Source organism: Morone saxatilis, unplaced genomic scaffold (assembly GCF_004916995.1).
Source record: "Morone saxatilis isolate NCDOM2014 unplaced genomic scaffold, NCSU_SB_2.0 Contig21, whole genome shotgun sequence".
Classification (NCBI taxonomy): Eukaryota; Metazoa; Chordata; class Actinopteri; family Moronidae; genus Morone; species Morone saxatilis.
The window spans coordinates 13,363,965-13,379,419 of NW_023339774.1; the positions used below are offsets into that span (position 1 = coordinate 13,363,965).

General features: G+C 40.6%; 2 protein-coding genes across 6 annotated transcripts in view; one reads left to right on the forward strand and one right to left on the reverse strand.

The window, feature by feature from the left end:
• The window catches only part of hspa5 (heat shock protein 5), a 4,007-nt gene extending 561 nt beyond the window's left edge, over nt 1-3,446 (forward strand). Inside the window, 9 exon segments of the mRNA XM_035667711.1 lie at nt 444-601; nt 604-608; nt 768-999; nt 1,118-1,255; nt 1,346-1,449; nt 1,557-1,947; nt 2,054-2,291; nt 2,385-2,552; nt 2,659-3,446. Coding sequence (XP_035523604.1) covers nt 479-601; nt 604-608; nt 768-999; nt 1,118-1,255; nt 1,346-1,449; nt 1,557-1,947; nt 2,054-2,291; nt 2,385-2,552; nt 2,659-3,227 — 1,968 coding nt within the window. The 5' untranslated portion in view covers nt 444-478 and the 3' untranslated portion in view covers nt 3,228-3,446.
• Nucleotides 3,447-3,820: 374 nt separating this feature from the next.
• rabepk (Rab9 effector protein with kelch motifs) lies at nt 3,821-7,429 on the reverse strand. 5 transcript variants are annotated; one of them, XM_035667707.1, is made up of 8 exons: nt 7,260-7,429; nt 6,787-6,841; nt 6,543-6,697; nt 6,084-6,239; nt 5,718-5,882; nt 4,568-4,717; nt 4,254-4,403; nt 3,821-4,107 (listed from the first exon to the last, which is right to left on the reverse strand). In XM_035667707.1, exons 2-8 carry the CDS (start codon nt 6,837-6,839, stop codon nt 3,881-3,883), a joined length of 1,056 nt encoding a protein of 351 aa, XP_035523600.1. In that variant the 5' UTR covers nt 6,840-6,841; nt 7,260-7,429; the 3' UTR covers nt 3,821-3,880. The 5 variants fall into 5 exon arrangements, with proteins under 5 accessions (XP_035523600.1, XP_035523599.1, XP_035523603.1 ...); XM_035667706.1 differs by having other exon boundaries at nt 6,787-6,853; XM_035667710.1 differs by lacking the exon at nt 7,260-7,429 and adding an exon at nt 7,050-7,241.
• Nucleotides 7,430-15,455: the final 8,026 nt, after the last annotated feature.

Genomic DNA, 15,455 nt, shown 5'->3' on the forward strand with positions numbered 1-15,455 from the left:
GTGGTGGGGATTCACATCCCTAATTCACACGAGGTTTGCCATAGCTTTTTAAAATCAAATGGGTATTCAATGTGATTTCAGTATACCATGCAAAAATAATGTACTTTTTAGTGCTCGTTTTGGCAAAGTATTTCTCCCTCACATGTCTGCTAGACACGCTAACGTGGTTAGCTAGCTACCGGCGGATGGGGAAAAAAAATGTAGTCAGTGGTTCGGAAGAGGCAGTGGTGCTCCACCCAGTGTACCCATATTCTTTCAACGTGTACAAGTTTTTACATTTTCTGGAGATTTATTAGCAAAGAGCAGGCTGCACATCTCTAATGGCTCTGAATACCAGTAAATGACATTAAGATTGTCCTGTAGCTATGTGAACTGAGGCAGAGAGCGTCACGTCACGTCACTTTTTTTTTTTTTTTTAAAAACAATGTATTTCCTCTCCGCAGATTTCTTTATAGATCTGAGTCTGAAACAAGCAAAGATGAAGCTGTTGTGGGTTGTAATGCTGGTGGCCGGCACCCGGGCGTTTGCCGACGACGACGATAAGACGAGGGGGAGAGTGCTGCGGGATGATGTGGTTGGAATCGACCTGGGGACCACCCTAGCTCATGGTAAGAAAACAAACAAAATAAAGACTTCTGGTTTCGATTGTTTTAGAAGGATCGAGTGCCTACACCGACTGCAACATTTGTGGAATTGAAACTAACACTCAGCAAACTGCGTTTCCCTTTTCTGAGTAATCACGCCTCTAAAATCTGGTTTCCCTGTAGTGTTGGGGTGTTCAAAAATGGCCGTGTGGAGATCATCGCCAATGACCAAGGTAACCGCATCACCCCATCATATGTGGCCTTCACTGCTGAGGGTGAGCGTCTGATTGGTGATGCTGCCAAGAACCAGCTGACCTCTAACCCTAATAACACCGTCTTTGATGCCAAGAGGTTGATTGGGCGCGCTTGGGGTGACTCGTCTGTGCAGCAGGACCTCAAGTATTTCCCCTTCAAGGTGAGTTTCTACTCTTGATAGTTTGATGTTAAAGTTATCGTTTTAGGTTCTAACGGTCTTCAGGTAATGTCTGAGCGACATACTTGGTATACTAATATTGTTGAATGTTTCTCTTTAGGTTACTGAGAAGAAGAGCAAGCCTCATATTCAGGTTGACATTGGTGGTGGCCAGATGAAGACATTTGCTCCAGAGGAGATCTCTGCCATGGTGCTGACTAAGATGAAGGAGACTGCCGAGGCTTATCTGGGCAAGAAGGTTGTCAAGAGGATATCAGCATAAAATATATCCCAGACCTCCTAGATAAATTGTAATTGAATCTAATTGTCTTTTAATCTTTTCCTCAAGGTCACCGTCACTGTCCCTGCCTACTTCAATGATGCCCAGCGCCAGGCCACTAAGGATGCTGGAACCATCGCTGGTCTGAATGTTATGAGAATCATCAATGAGCCGTAAGTATCTAATAACTATTTATCCATCCGTAATTCTTTTGAAATTGTAAAAAAATATTTCCTTCTCTTCCTCTACTAAAATGTATTCTCCTAATTGTATTATTTAGAACTGCGGCGGCCATTGCTTATGGTCTGGACAAGAGGGATGGCGAGAAAAACATTCTTGTGTTCGACCTGGGTGGCGGCACTTTCGACGTCTCCCTTCTGACCATTGACGACAATGTGTTTGAAGTGGTAGCCACCAACGGCGACACTCATCTTGGAGGTGAAGACTTCGACCAGCGTGTCATGGAGCACTTCATCAAGCTGTACAAGAAGAAGACTGGCAAAGATGTGCGCAAAGACAACCGCGCTGTGCAGAAGCTGCGTCGTGAGGTTGAGAAGGCAAAGAGGGCGCTGTCTGCCCAGCACCAGGCCCGCATCGAGATCGAGTCCTTCTTTGAGGGAGAAGACTTCTCTGAGACTCTGACCCGTGCCAAGTTTGAAGAGCTCAACATGGTATGTTATACAACCGATGAGTTCTGTCGTGTAAAAACAATAACAGCACAACTGAAACAAATGTTATGTTTTACAAGCCTTTTAACCTTGTCTTTTACTTTTACAGGACCTGTTCCGTTCCACCATGAAGCCTGTTCAGAAGGTGCTGGAAGACTCTGACCTGAAGAAGTCTGACATTGATGAGATTGTCCTGGTTGGAGGCTCCACCCGTATCCCTAAAATCCAGCAACTGGTGAAGGAGTTCTTCAATGGCAAAGAGCCCTCCAGGGGAATCAACCCTGATGAGGCTGTAGCATACGGCGCTGCTGTGCAGGCTGGAGTGCTTTCTGGAGAGGAGGACACCGGTAAGTCAGCTTCCTCGTACATTGTAGTGTCTGTTCAACTCAGCTGAACTTTCCAACTTTGCCTGGTTTACTAAACCTTTTCCTCTCTTGCAGGTGATGTGGTTCTTCTGGACGTGTGCCCCCTGACCCTTGGTATTGAGACTGTTGGAGGAGTAATGACCAAGCTGATCCCCAGAAACACTGTGGTGCCCACAAAGAAATCCCAGATCTTCTCTACCGCCTCTGATAACCAGCCTACTGTCACCATTAAGGTTTATGAAGGTAAGAGTTGGACCTGGTTTCAAACATTTATTATTTGCATTTTCCTTGTATTCACGCAGAAGATCTTATTGCACATGCTTAATTATTGAATCTCTCTTTTTTTTAGGCGAGCGTCCTCTGACAAAAGACAACCATCTGCTGGGCACATTCGACCTGACTGGCATCCCTCCCGCCCCTCGTGGTGTACCACAGATTGAGGTCACTTTTGAGATCGATGTCAACGGTATTCTGCGCGTCACTGCTGAGGACAAAGGCACAGGCAACAAGAACAAGATCACCATCACAAACGACCAGAACCGCCTGACACCAGAGGACATCGAGCGCATGGTGAACGACGCGGAGCGCTTCGCTGATGAGGACAAGAAGCTGAAGGAGAGGATCGACGCTCGCAACGAGCTGGAGAGCTATGCCTACTCTCTGAAGAACCAGATCGGGGACAAGGAGAAGCTTGGCGGCAAGCTGTCTGATGACGATAAGGAAGCCATTGAGAAGGCAGTGGAGGAGAAGATCGAGTGGATGGAGTCGCACCAGGACGCTGAGCTGGAAGACTTCCAGGCCAAGAAGAAGGAGCTGGAGGAGGTCGTTCAACCCATTATCAGCAAGCTCTACGGTAGCGCGGGCGGACCCCCACCCGAGGGTGCCGAAAGCGAGCAAGATGAGAAGGATGAGTTGTAGGCAGGGTTGAAGTCAACTCTTCGGTCGCCCCTTGCCTCTCTGGTAATGGCATCTAGGTGTACATATTGGACTGATGGGACTCAAATAGTGAGAGGAATGGTTGGGAAGGGGTGGCGATGACGAGCAACCATACTGAATCTTCTGAAAGACTTTAAAAAAAAAAAAAAAAAGTTTCAGTGTGAGAGAGAGGTGTTCTCTTCGCTGGAAGGCGGAGATATTCATCAGCCCTGATATGAGGCTTGTTGCTGCTGTTCTCAGGCAGTCCTGATGGGGATTCTGTAGTGGGGGAGGGGGGTGGGAGGGCAGGTGTTTGTGGGTCTGTTGAATGGGATGTCTGTGGGATCAAGGGCTCATTATGTTCACAGGCAATGCTAAAAGTTATTTATTGAATCTGGTCATCGTACTTCTGGAAAGACATTGAAATAAATGTTTGATATAAAATGTTACTTTGTCTCTTATTACATTTATTTACTGACTCCAGAGATCAATATTTGAAGCCCTTTCTGACCACCCAAACAAGGTTCATTTCAGTATGGACAGTACAAAATGAATCCATAACCAGTATTCAGGTTTCCAATGAAACAATATGCAGGTACTTGGAAAAACATTTTATTACAACTTGGGCAAATTTAATATTACAAAATCAAGGCACATCATGTCACCACAGTCACAATACAGTCATTATAAATGACACCCTGAGTGTCCATCCCTCCAAACACAAAGGCCAGATTTATGGTCTCTGAAGCTGCTGGACTGCTGGCTTCCTCCTCCCCTCCATTGCCCTCACCACACACATTCCACGGCAATAAACACATGGAGTGGTCTAGGCGGTTGGGTGGCATGTCCCCTTTAAACGTCATGAGGACCCACCTACTTTTGTCTGCAGACAGAGGAGGTGTAAGATTAAGCACAAAAATTCAAAGTAAGATTTCATGAAGAACTGAACTTCCCCATAGCATTTATAGATGTAGTAATAAACAGTGTTGTGTATGACCGAATGAAATGCAAATATTCAAAATTGTGTACCAGTGTTGAATCTGTACATGGAGTTGCTGGCTCCATCTGTAGTCATCCCCCCAAAAATGTAGATGTTCCTGCCCAGCACCACAGCTGAGTGGGCTGCTACTCCTGGTGGGATGTCTCCTTTAGCCTGCACTTTCTCCCACTTCATGCTCCCTTTAAACAACAGACACATGGTTTTATTTTTTTAAATAAACAAAACAAACACACCATTCCCAAGTTCTGAGGCATGTCATTTCATCCTGTATCTGATATAAATGCAATACAGCTAGGAATAAATATCGACCCTGTTATCATAATGCAGGAGAGTTCAGGCTTACTTGTGTCAACAGTGTACATATCGCTGTGGAATTTGTCTCCAGCCATGCCTCCATGTATGTAGATCTTTGAACCCACTGCTATTACAATGTGACCATGTCTGGCTGGCGGGTGTCTGCCTTGTGTTTCTGGTTGGGACCAGGTGGATGACGCTGGGAGAACCAAAAGATAAAAGCTATCTCATATTTGGTTTTAATGAGGAACAATTCAAAGTATGGTATTTCAAACTTAAATTGGTTGACTTTTTTAAGGTACATACAAACTGTTTTAACATTTGTTAACATTGCAGCAATTATTTTGTTGTGAAAAAGCTATTAAAAACATCCAATGCTATTAAATACGTTTGACACTGAAAATCTTTCACACATACATCGAGACTGACAGTAAAGCTTACATTCACTACTTTCTTTCCAAATGACTAATCTATCAGTTTATAATTTTTTAACTGAGCATCAAAATGCCCTTTTCGCTACAGTTTTGGATTTGTGGCTGCAGGAAAGGTGTTACTAACAACCCTAATGATTGCTCTGGTACATTTAAGTGTCTGTCACAAAACTAAGGCCGTGGAAGTGACAGAAATGCCCTGCAGCCAATATTAATAAAGTTTCTGTGAAGTCTGTGCTTTTCCTGTTAAGACATGTCAAAATGCTAATTTTGTCATTTTTGCAATCCAAAATATTTCTAATCTTTTTCCTAATATACTTAAAGACTGGATGCATACAGTCAGAAAAACACCTACACAGGATTTCTTTTTGATTAGACCTCAGGTTGAAGTTGAGAGCAATATTGCATGCAAAAAAGAAATAGTAAACGTGAAAATTGGCCTGTCTTAATGTGCGCAACAAAGTAAAAGGGAAGTTAGACAGATGCCAGTCATGCACAGTAACAGTGCACCAATTCCCCCTCAGTTCTGAGAAGGCATATCATCAGCCAAAATAAGTGAAAACATCTGTGGGGGTGTTCCACAGGTGTGTAGGACTTAGTCAAAATTAGTGACTTATTAAATGTAACACAAGGTAATTATGAATACATTCTATGTCCAAGTTGAAATATTAAGTTTTTGACCAATGGGAGTCCACATGGAATCAAAGCTGATCCCATTTTCACTGCTTGATATAATTATATTAAGCAGCTTGTTAATTCAATACAAACCTGAATCAAAGACATGAAGTGTGAGGTCTGAGACGGGTGCAGCTCCTGCTTCCCCACCAGAAAAGACATACAGTCTGTCCCCTAGACAAGCCGTGTTGGTGTGGTATGTCCTGGGACTGGGGGGACTGCCATTCGCCACTACATTCTTCCAGCGAGACCCACTGTCTGGACACATGCACAGGATGGATTGTACTCAATTTACAGAAATCTATATAAATGTACAATCAATCTGTCATAACACAGCAAAACATTGGTTACAACACAGTTAAAGTGGCACCACAAGTTACCTGAATAGACTGTCCATCTACATCTGAAATTCTAATTCTAGTAGTGAAGACTACAGTTTACATTTGGATTGGGATTTACCTGTTAACTGTATATTCTGGATACAATTGCGATTGCCGCTCTGCTGTGCCCCACCAAACACCCAGAGGCTCTGAGGGCAGCTGTCTGGCACGAAGGTGCAGTGTTCATACCGTGACTCCAAACCCTCCCACTCTGGGAAGTCCCATTCATGATTATCTGGTGGAGTTAGGAAGGACAAAAGGGCAAAAGAAAGCCTGTGATATGTGAGAGGAACACACCAATGACCCTGCCAAATACGTCAAAATTATGAATGGGTTTTGACAAGTGACACTGCACCATATTGTAATATCTGGATCAAGTCTTCAAGCAGCTGATGGTATCTACAAAAGCCCAAATATGGGTAAAATGTAACTACAGTCAAAGCAACCAAAACTTATTTTGTGTGTGTGTGTGTGTGTGTGTGAAGTGTGGCTTATAAAACACAGATGCAGATGTCCATTCTTCGCTGACATTTTTTACCTAGATTTATGGTATTTGACTGTGAGAAACTGCCGCTGGGGTTGGCTCCCCCAACAATCAAAATCCTTCCTTTTCCTCCATCTGCAGACGGAATAAAGGTGCAGGTGTGACCCACACTAACACCTGGAGCACTTCCCCTCGGTATCAAAGAATACCTGTTGACATTGACAACAAAACAATTTCAGCAAGGTGAAAAGTTAGCTCCTTACATCACAAGTGCAATTAACTGAAATGATTTACTTACCATATTCCTTCTTTGGGTTTATCAAGAGGGTCGAGTACTGGGAAAAACTCCATGGCTGTCAAAGATACTGTATTATATGAATGGACCTGGTGTTATTGTGTTTTCATACTTCTCTTGCCAGAGATCAATTTGTTACTTTGTGCAACATCTAATAGTTGATACACGACTAGCCTTGGTCAAAATGATTGTGTATTTCTCATTATAATCGTCTATAATCGTATAAAAGTCTCTATAACCTGATTGCTATCCACTGAAGCTCTTACGTGGAATCTAGCTGCAACCGAAGCGACCCAAATATTTAGGCTTTTTTATTGTTCCTCTTGTAAACTGGTGGTGAAGGGTCGCTTGTAAAACCCAGGAACACTGAAATATAGCTTCATTTACCGACAGTGTCACTGAGCGCCATGAAGCCGCTACTTTGCTAACTCAACTCAACGTTAAATGAGCATGTGAAGAGCTTCCTGCTCACCAACCTGTTCTTCCGGGTGGACAGAAGAAAAAGACTGCGTGTCATTTAACCGAAGTCGGTATTCTGTGGCCCCACATTCTAACGTTCAGACAACAAATGCGGTTATTATAGCTAAACTACATTTATGTTAGCTTAAATACTCAACTCCCAACCGCAGCACAGATATAACGTTACGTTAAAAACAGTCCGAAAATCATTAGCTTACGTAGTTACGTTGGTTGATACAAGTTCCAAACGTAGTTGCCATGGTTGCCTGAAGCGCATGCGCAGTTGTCTTACCGCGTCCATCCCAGCTGACTGTAGGAACGAGCTACCAAGTATCATGCGCACATCGTTAACGCGTTTGCAAAGAAGCTGACAACAGTGTCTTCACTTCCCGTTGGACCTAAAGACACTTTTTAATTAAAATCAGACTGAGCTAATTATCATTATTAATAATTATATAGGCCTATGTGTTTCACTTAGTCACAAGTCAAAGTTTTAAGAGCCCAGCAGAATGTGTCATGAGTAATTATGGCTGTTTCGCAGATGTTTTCAGAATGCCAGTAACTCTAAGATGGAACAAAAATAGCCTATTCCTCAGATCTGCCATTAATTAAGAGAAAGTAACACCAAATTGAACTGTTTATTATAACTTAGCCCATGTATGTTAATATTGTTTTCCATTATTTTATGTTTCAATACAATAAATATAATATAAAAATCGTCTTTTATAATCAAGAGGACCCATCTACATCGCAAAATGTTTTGATACTTATCCACCCAAAGGAACAATATCATTATGATACAACCACACACTTTGTTTTCCAACCATGGTGGAGATCTAATAGTAAAACTGGCCATGCCTGTATCTCTAATCCCATCGTTATTAATAATGTATAGTGTTGTTTGCAGTATTGAATGATCGGTTGTGTTAAAGATGAAGAAGCAGCACCTTTAGATGCACGTGCAGACATAAAGATGTCTCAGTATCTTTAAATGAAAATGTGCAAGTTGCAGACTAATTATTCCATCCCTCACATTACCAGTAAAAAATGTGCTTAAAATGTGGTACTGTATGAAGTTGCCGTTCACTTGCAGAGTGGAGTAGTAAGTGGAGTTGCGACATCTTGTGGTCACATGTATTTGTTGCAGGAACTCTACGGGTTGTCCAGAAAAGCACACATGTACATAACATATCCAGTAGGTTGTGCCATTGCCTTTTTTGTTAAAACTACCAATTCATGTACTCTCATGTAGCTTGGACTGCCTGTGAATGTTTTTGACATAACCTGTATGTTTCAGTTGGCTATTTGGGATGTTTGTGTCTTAATGTAATACTAATATAGTGAAAAAAGGATAAAATATTTTATAAACTTCTGACTAAACAGTCATAAAAAAGATATCATCAACACAACATGCAACACAAATGCATTCTGTTCAACATACATACATTTATTCAGGAAATAATCATTTTTAGCGCTGCTTTTCTGTTCGGATAAATAAAAATTGTATTTTCTAAAAGCAACACAAATGTATTTAATTTGCTTGCATTACTGCATCAAAAAAATAGGAAAACAGAGCTACATTGAGTATGATGATGTACCCAGAATCAGATACACTAAATGGAATATGGATGATAAAGATTTAATCTCTGATAGAAATATACATTAACAAAGTCACATTCTGATATAAATGCAAAGCTTTCTTCACAGTCAGCAGTGTTGCAGATGGGAGCCGGGTGAACAAATCTGGATCAATTAAGTCCTAGACACTATCTTACCTCCTTAACAAATGAATGAATCAATGAACGAATGAACATATGAGAGTCCCTCTGACTTTGTGGAATGTTTCATCTAAAAGTTGGAAAGCACAAAGATATTTCAGGGTGATGTGTCCTCTGTACCGTTTATACTGGCAGCAAAAAGACTCATCTTCACAGATTTGTTCCAAATAGGCGTGTTTTTCTGCACTTAATGGAAAACAGTTTAGCACAGCTATAGAAAGTAAAATACAGATTAAAAAAATCTGTAAAAAAAACTTGGTAAGCAGAAAATTGGTTCAACATCTCAGCAAGGATAAGTATTCAATATGCCCTCTTTTTCTTTCGTTGAAGGTGCAGGGCAAAGATTTTCTAAAAGGACTGGTTCTGGAAACTGTATACAGAATATGAGAAAGATGATTTGTCCTTTTGAGTTTGTAAATGCTTCAAAACTATTTTTACTAGCTCTTTGTACTGACTGAAGCACATTTTATTGATGGCTGTGGTCATAAGCACAACCTCTCAGATGCTGAATAACAAGCAACATGGTTTTGAACAAGGAGTGCAGTCTAGTAATGTTTCTGCATTTCACATAAATCAGTGTGTTTTCTTTATTCTTTCTTACAGCGCCATTTGCATAGTGTTTCCATCTATCTGATGAAGTTGAAATCTATGATTAATTTAGTCTACTATACCCTGCCATCAGTAGTGGAAGAATGATTCAGATCCTTTCCTAAAATAAAAGTACTTCTATATTGTAAACTCCACATGAAGTAAAAGTGCATCCACACGTTACCTGTGTAAGTGAAAGTATGAAATTATTATCGGTAAAATATACTGAAAGTTTCAAAGGTGAAAGTACTCATAATGCAGTGTAATGGCTCCTGTCAGTGTCACAATATCATACATTATATTACTGGATCATTAATATTAACGTATTAAAATATAAGCAGCATTTAATTCGGCTGCAGGTCAAGGGCAGGCTAATATAATATATATAATCTACGTACTTTATAAAGTCATCGCAACCATGCTGAGTAGTTCACCTTGACATATCAAATAAACAGGACAGGGACATCAAGAATGCAACAAGTGATGAGCTGAGGTTTTGCTATAATAGACCTGGCAGATTTACTGCATCATTGTGGCACTGTCTGCAAGCCGGACCCTTTCAAGCCATTCCTGAGCCTCATAAAAGCAACATGTCACCCTAAAACGCATAAGAGATTCATGGGGTTGCTTGGATGCAGAGATTGCACATTCAGAAAACAACACCAGGTACAAGACAGGAAACAAAAAGTGTCAAAAAAGTGGCATTCACGAATGAGAAGTAGCACCTCATTGGTGCGATGGATTTGTGGACTGAGTTGGGTTGGAGCATAGGTTGGAGCATAAGCACACCTTCTACCAGAGAAAGGGCACTATAACTCACAATATCATAAGAGTATGTGAAGGAAGACAACAGTATGCTCATAAAACAAACTCAACTAGCTACTACTGACTACTGATACTCTACAGAGTTTCTACCCTTTTTTTTAACAGCCATGATAAATATTTACATTCAATATATCTAAAATCATTGTTCTGATAAGTTAAATAGTTATTAAAACCAGGTAATCTAGATTACTTTTGAGAAAATTGCTTAAAGCCTTTAAATGCTGTTGTATGAGGTATGTTGCAATTATGTGGGATTTATGTGGAAAATTGTAGACTCTGCTATTTTTTTATGTCTCCATTTGGCAGGTCTGAACTAAGGCATTTATATGCTGATGAGCTGATTTTAATGATAACTGAATTCTAAGCTCAGACTGTACTTCAGTAATAGGAATTCACATAGAGTAAATGTATAGTGTGTAGGGTTGAATGTACAGCTTCTTCAACTTGTTCTCAGTCAATTTTACACTTACACTTTTGGCTCAAGAAGCCTCCAAGTGACAGGAGCACCAACCAACTACAACACTCCCATATTAACTGAGAGCACAAATTTCAGGAGGGAAGCAGAAACAGCAGCTCCTCTAACTGCTCCTGTGCTCACATTTTTGACACTACACACACAAATCTTACACAGCGTGCTCAGCAGTGTTTCCTATTTCTTCAAATATCACTATTTATTTATTTAGGAGGTTTTATAGGCAGAAATGGAATATAATATTCAGAGGTGTTGTTTCATTAGTGTATTAGCTCCTGAAAATAAGAATAATTGTTTATTACCTTAGAGCCATTTTTATCTACAGACGGAGTGGGTCCTCTTCCACAGAAGCTGTTATGTTGAATTGCAATGATTTTGCAGCAGCCCAAAATACACAAGCCAAACATTGGCTCTAGATAGGGCCTTTTGTATTTTCACAGCCTACACTGAGCTGTATTCAAATGGTTGGAATCTGCAACTTCAGTTTAGCATTAGTTTTTTAACAAACCTTAAATTATTTCACACAATTCATACATTTTTATAGGCGTCAATGCAGTTTAGTATCAGCTTTTCAACATACAGCATTCACCCCCTCAGTTTCTTCAGAAATCGCCTCCTCTAGTTGGTTAAACAGCCATGCGCTTCAGTCTGCTACCACCAGGTGGTCAGAGGTCCTCTGTGGCAATCTGGAAATCTCTACTCACAGCCTTCTCTCACCCCAAGTCAAAACTGCACAGTCATCCTCAATCTTCCAGCACAAATTGAAAATCCATCTCTTTGAGGAACATGTCCTGCTCTCTTCTACTTATCTCTACTATCTTAATTAGGTCTCCCTCGCCTCTACCTTCTTCTTACAGTTGCACCTGATATTGCACCTTCCCCACACTCTGCCTTGCACAAACTGTGTGTCTTTACTTTGCACTTATTTATCATGCCTGAACCTATGAGAGGCATAGAAATACTTGCAATATACAAACATATATGTATATATATGTATATATATATTTGACCCACAGCTTGTTTCTTTTGATATTGTGATATTAGCTGTGCAGGGCATAAGGCTACTTTTGCTAAGCAAATAGCAGCCCTTGGACCAAATCTGGCTGTCCAACAAACAAAAATATTTGGCCCACTGTGGATGTTTTGTGTGTATAAATTATATCAAAACTTTTACTTGATTTCTAATAAGGCAAGATGGTTGAAAACACTAGGGGAATATAGAATGTTACATTGGTAAGGAGTTGTACATTTGCTGACAGACTGTTATTGGAGTGCATGAGTTGCACTGTCTAGTATTTTTGTCTGATGAAAAAGTCCTAAAAAGTACATTATGTGTCTCTCAGCTCAGTTCTGTCCTCTAACACAGACCATGCCATGCCACAGTAGCACTATCTGCCCAGTTTCCCCTTCAGGGAAGCAGAGTATGAGTTTCAGAGTACTCCTTTGTTTTCCCTTCACTGTAACTGATAAGCACCAAATGAATCAGGGGCTTTTTGTGGAGGGACAGAATGAGAGGAAAAGGGAACATGATTATGACTTTTCAAAGTCCCGAGGAAGGGACACAAGGCAGGAGAAAGAGATAATTAAAGATATTTTTTTACAGCCCAAAATAGTTTCTCTGTATGTGCATGCTATTGTCGTGATCATGCTGTGTGTACAATACTTGCTGATTTGAATTTGGACAATGTGTGTGGTAAACTGTAGGCAACCCAACAACCAGATTTTTTTCATCTCCCTAAAGCTTGATTTAGTCGCCTCTTTGGTGGTGGGTAGTTTGGTAATCAGGGTCAGTTTAGTAATCTGGGTTACTGGTACACTGCCACTGGGCAAGATTTCAAAATACTGTGCTGCAGCTATTGCTGTTGAGTCACATTTCACCCAGAGGTGTGATAATTCATGCTGTAAAGTAATCTGGATTATAGCCACACAACCTCTGGTTTAGCTCTATAGAGTTCACAGTCACTTGTGGTTTAATCTGTATATTAAAAACATGTTTTTTTTGTCTTGTATTTTGTTTGCTTTGGAGGCAGCTGTAGCTGTATGTTATTTGTAAATGGTGAAATACTACTATTATTCTCTGGGAACCACCAGATCAGTTCTTGGAAATTGAGCGGTATTGTTAAGTTAACCTTGGGCTCTCACTTGTTTTTAATACTCTTGTCTGTGTATATTTGTCAAATGACTGGAAATCCATTTGACAGCTGCCAAGTACAGCTGTAAACAGTACAGTAAATGTAGCTCATATTGTCTTTGGTTGGCTCCAAATGGGGCTAAACCAACCAGCCCATAGAAAACCAGGAAACTGCAGTATTATAATACAAAGCAGCCTTTTCTGTAGCAGTATTGTTTGACCTCAAATTCAAAGCCATCTCTTACCAGTAGGTGGCACTTCAGTAACAACAAACAATATAGTATTGTGTACTTATGTATTCTGAGTTGTGTATTTATGAATGTTTTTAAGTTTTTTATGACATGTCTTATGGTAAACTGAAGACACAGTTCCACACTGTGAACAATAAGGGTTTTGCATTTGTCTTCGTAAACAACAGGCGGATTAAACAGAATCGATCCAAATATTCAGATGAACCCTACAAAACAGGATTTTATGGGTAATGTTTCAGATTAATTTAGGATATTATTTTCTGCTCATGGATCGACAACTTAAAGACTAAACTTATAAATGTTGCTATTACTGTATGTCCATTACAAGGTACATTTGGTCCACTTTTAAGGCGGTTAATCATAAAATCCTGGTTAGAGGCTACAATACTTTTGTAAAGGAGGAGGCTGTAGAGTGAGTCGCTCTGATACAGTATATAGAATAAGTGTTTGTGCACATGCACATTCAGTTAAATTATGGGTAATAAAATATCTGTTCACATATCTATTGTGGAGATTGAGATCTTTATTGTATGCAGATAAAAATTAATTGCTGTGATCTGGCCTTGACTGCTAGATCCAACAGGATGCTTGAAAAAACAAAACAAAAAAACAGTTGAGTCCAATTGCCAGCCATGGTAACAGGTCACATCCTACCGCTGGCTAAAGCAGGAAGTGTAACTGTGAAAAAAAAAAACAAGTAAAGATATAGTAGTTTCTAAACATTTTTCAATGTTATTTTCTTTGTGCTCTGTCTCTGCACACACAGACACACACACACACGCCTATACACACAAAGACACACACACACCACACACACACGCTCACACACACACAAACAGGCTTCAAGTTTCGTTTCTTCTCTTTATAGTTGCTGAAACCATCTGGTCTACAGTGGCATCTAGCATGTTCTTCCCAAGATGACCTGCCTCAGAGTCTACCTGCGGAAGCCTCCTGCCAACTCTCCTGAGGCGTCGTCCTTCCTCCTCAGTACCCATGGTGAGGTCCATTTCATTTTTTGTTGAGGAAAATAGACTATAGTTTAAAGCGTGTTATAGTTTGTTAAGAGGTTTTTGGCATGCATCCATAACAGCATCAACTGGAAAAAGTACAAAAGAGTGTCTGTCAGTGGTAATCCATCATAGTGACAGTAAAGGAATGTGTCCATATTATATCAAGGACTGCGTGACAATGATCTGCCAGCACAGACACTCGATCTTGCCACGTGTCTAACATGAGAAGCATATTACTCGCAGCAACAAGTGGGCTCAGATGTAGCAACAAGTCCTTTGGTCTACTAATGAGGCTGCCCTCCTTATCTGGTGACACCCTGAATCATTTATGGAGGTTGTTAGCCAGAGTGGAGGAGGGTGCACCTGCGCTGTTTACTGTAAGACTAAAACCTCATCCATTATCCAGTATTTACCAGTTCACACAAATGAATATGTATAAGGTATTACAGGGGTGCGGTTACAGTTGTGGGGGTGGCTTTTGTAGTTTATGCCTGTGATGCACGTGTGGGTGTGTCAGGAGGAGGTCTGGGGGGAAGTTCTGACTGTGGCTGACTTTAAAAGGCCTTTTCCACTCAGCTTTGTAGTAAAACATTAGATTGGCATGTAGTTACAGTACAAACAATGATATACAAGTGAAGATATGGAGGATAATAATGAACTCTTCAATCTTGTTTCTGTTGATAACTTTAGCCTAACAATTTCGTGGTGTCTCAACAGATCCCATCAGAGTAAAGAAGGGTTTACCTAGAGTAGCCCAAGACAGTTTATGAGCTTTTTGCTTTATTGGCTACTCCTAGATCTGAGGAAGCCTCTTGGGTTCAACTCCAATATTTGCTTGGACCCCCCATCTTTATTTTCATATGAGCACCACAGTCATTATGCCTGACAGTCTTGTGTGAACAATTCTGAATGATTTGTGGCATCTGTGTGAGGCCCTTTTTTTATAATCCTTGCTTGACACGCCTGACGTCTGGCATTTGATCTAAAACATTAAAGTTAACTCTTTAATTTCTGATGTGTGGTGTTATGTTATGCATGATCTTCCCACTTGGGGTCTCACTGGGTTCATTCTGAGAGTGTGCCCTTTGAGAAATGGGTCAAACTTTGCCATAAGCTTGACTTCTTCCAGAAAGCTTCTATTGTTTGTAGTGAGAGTGT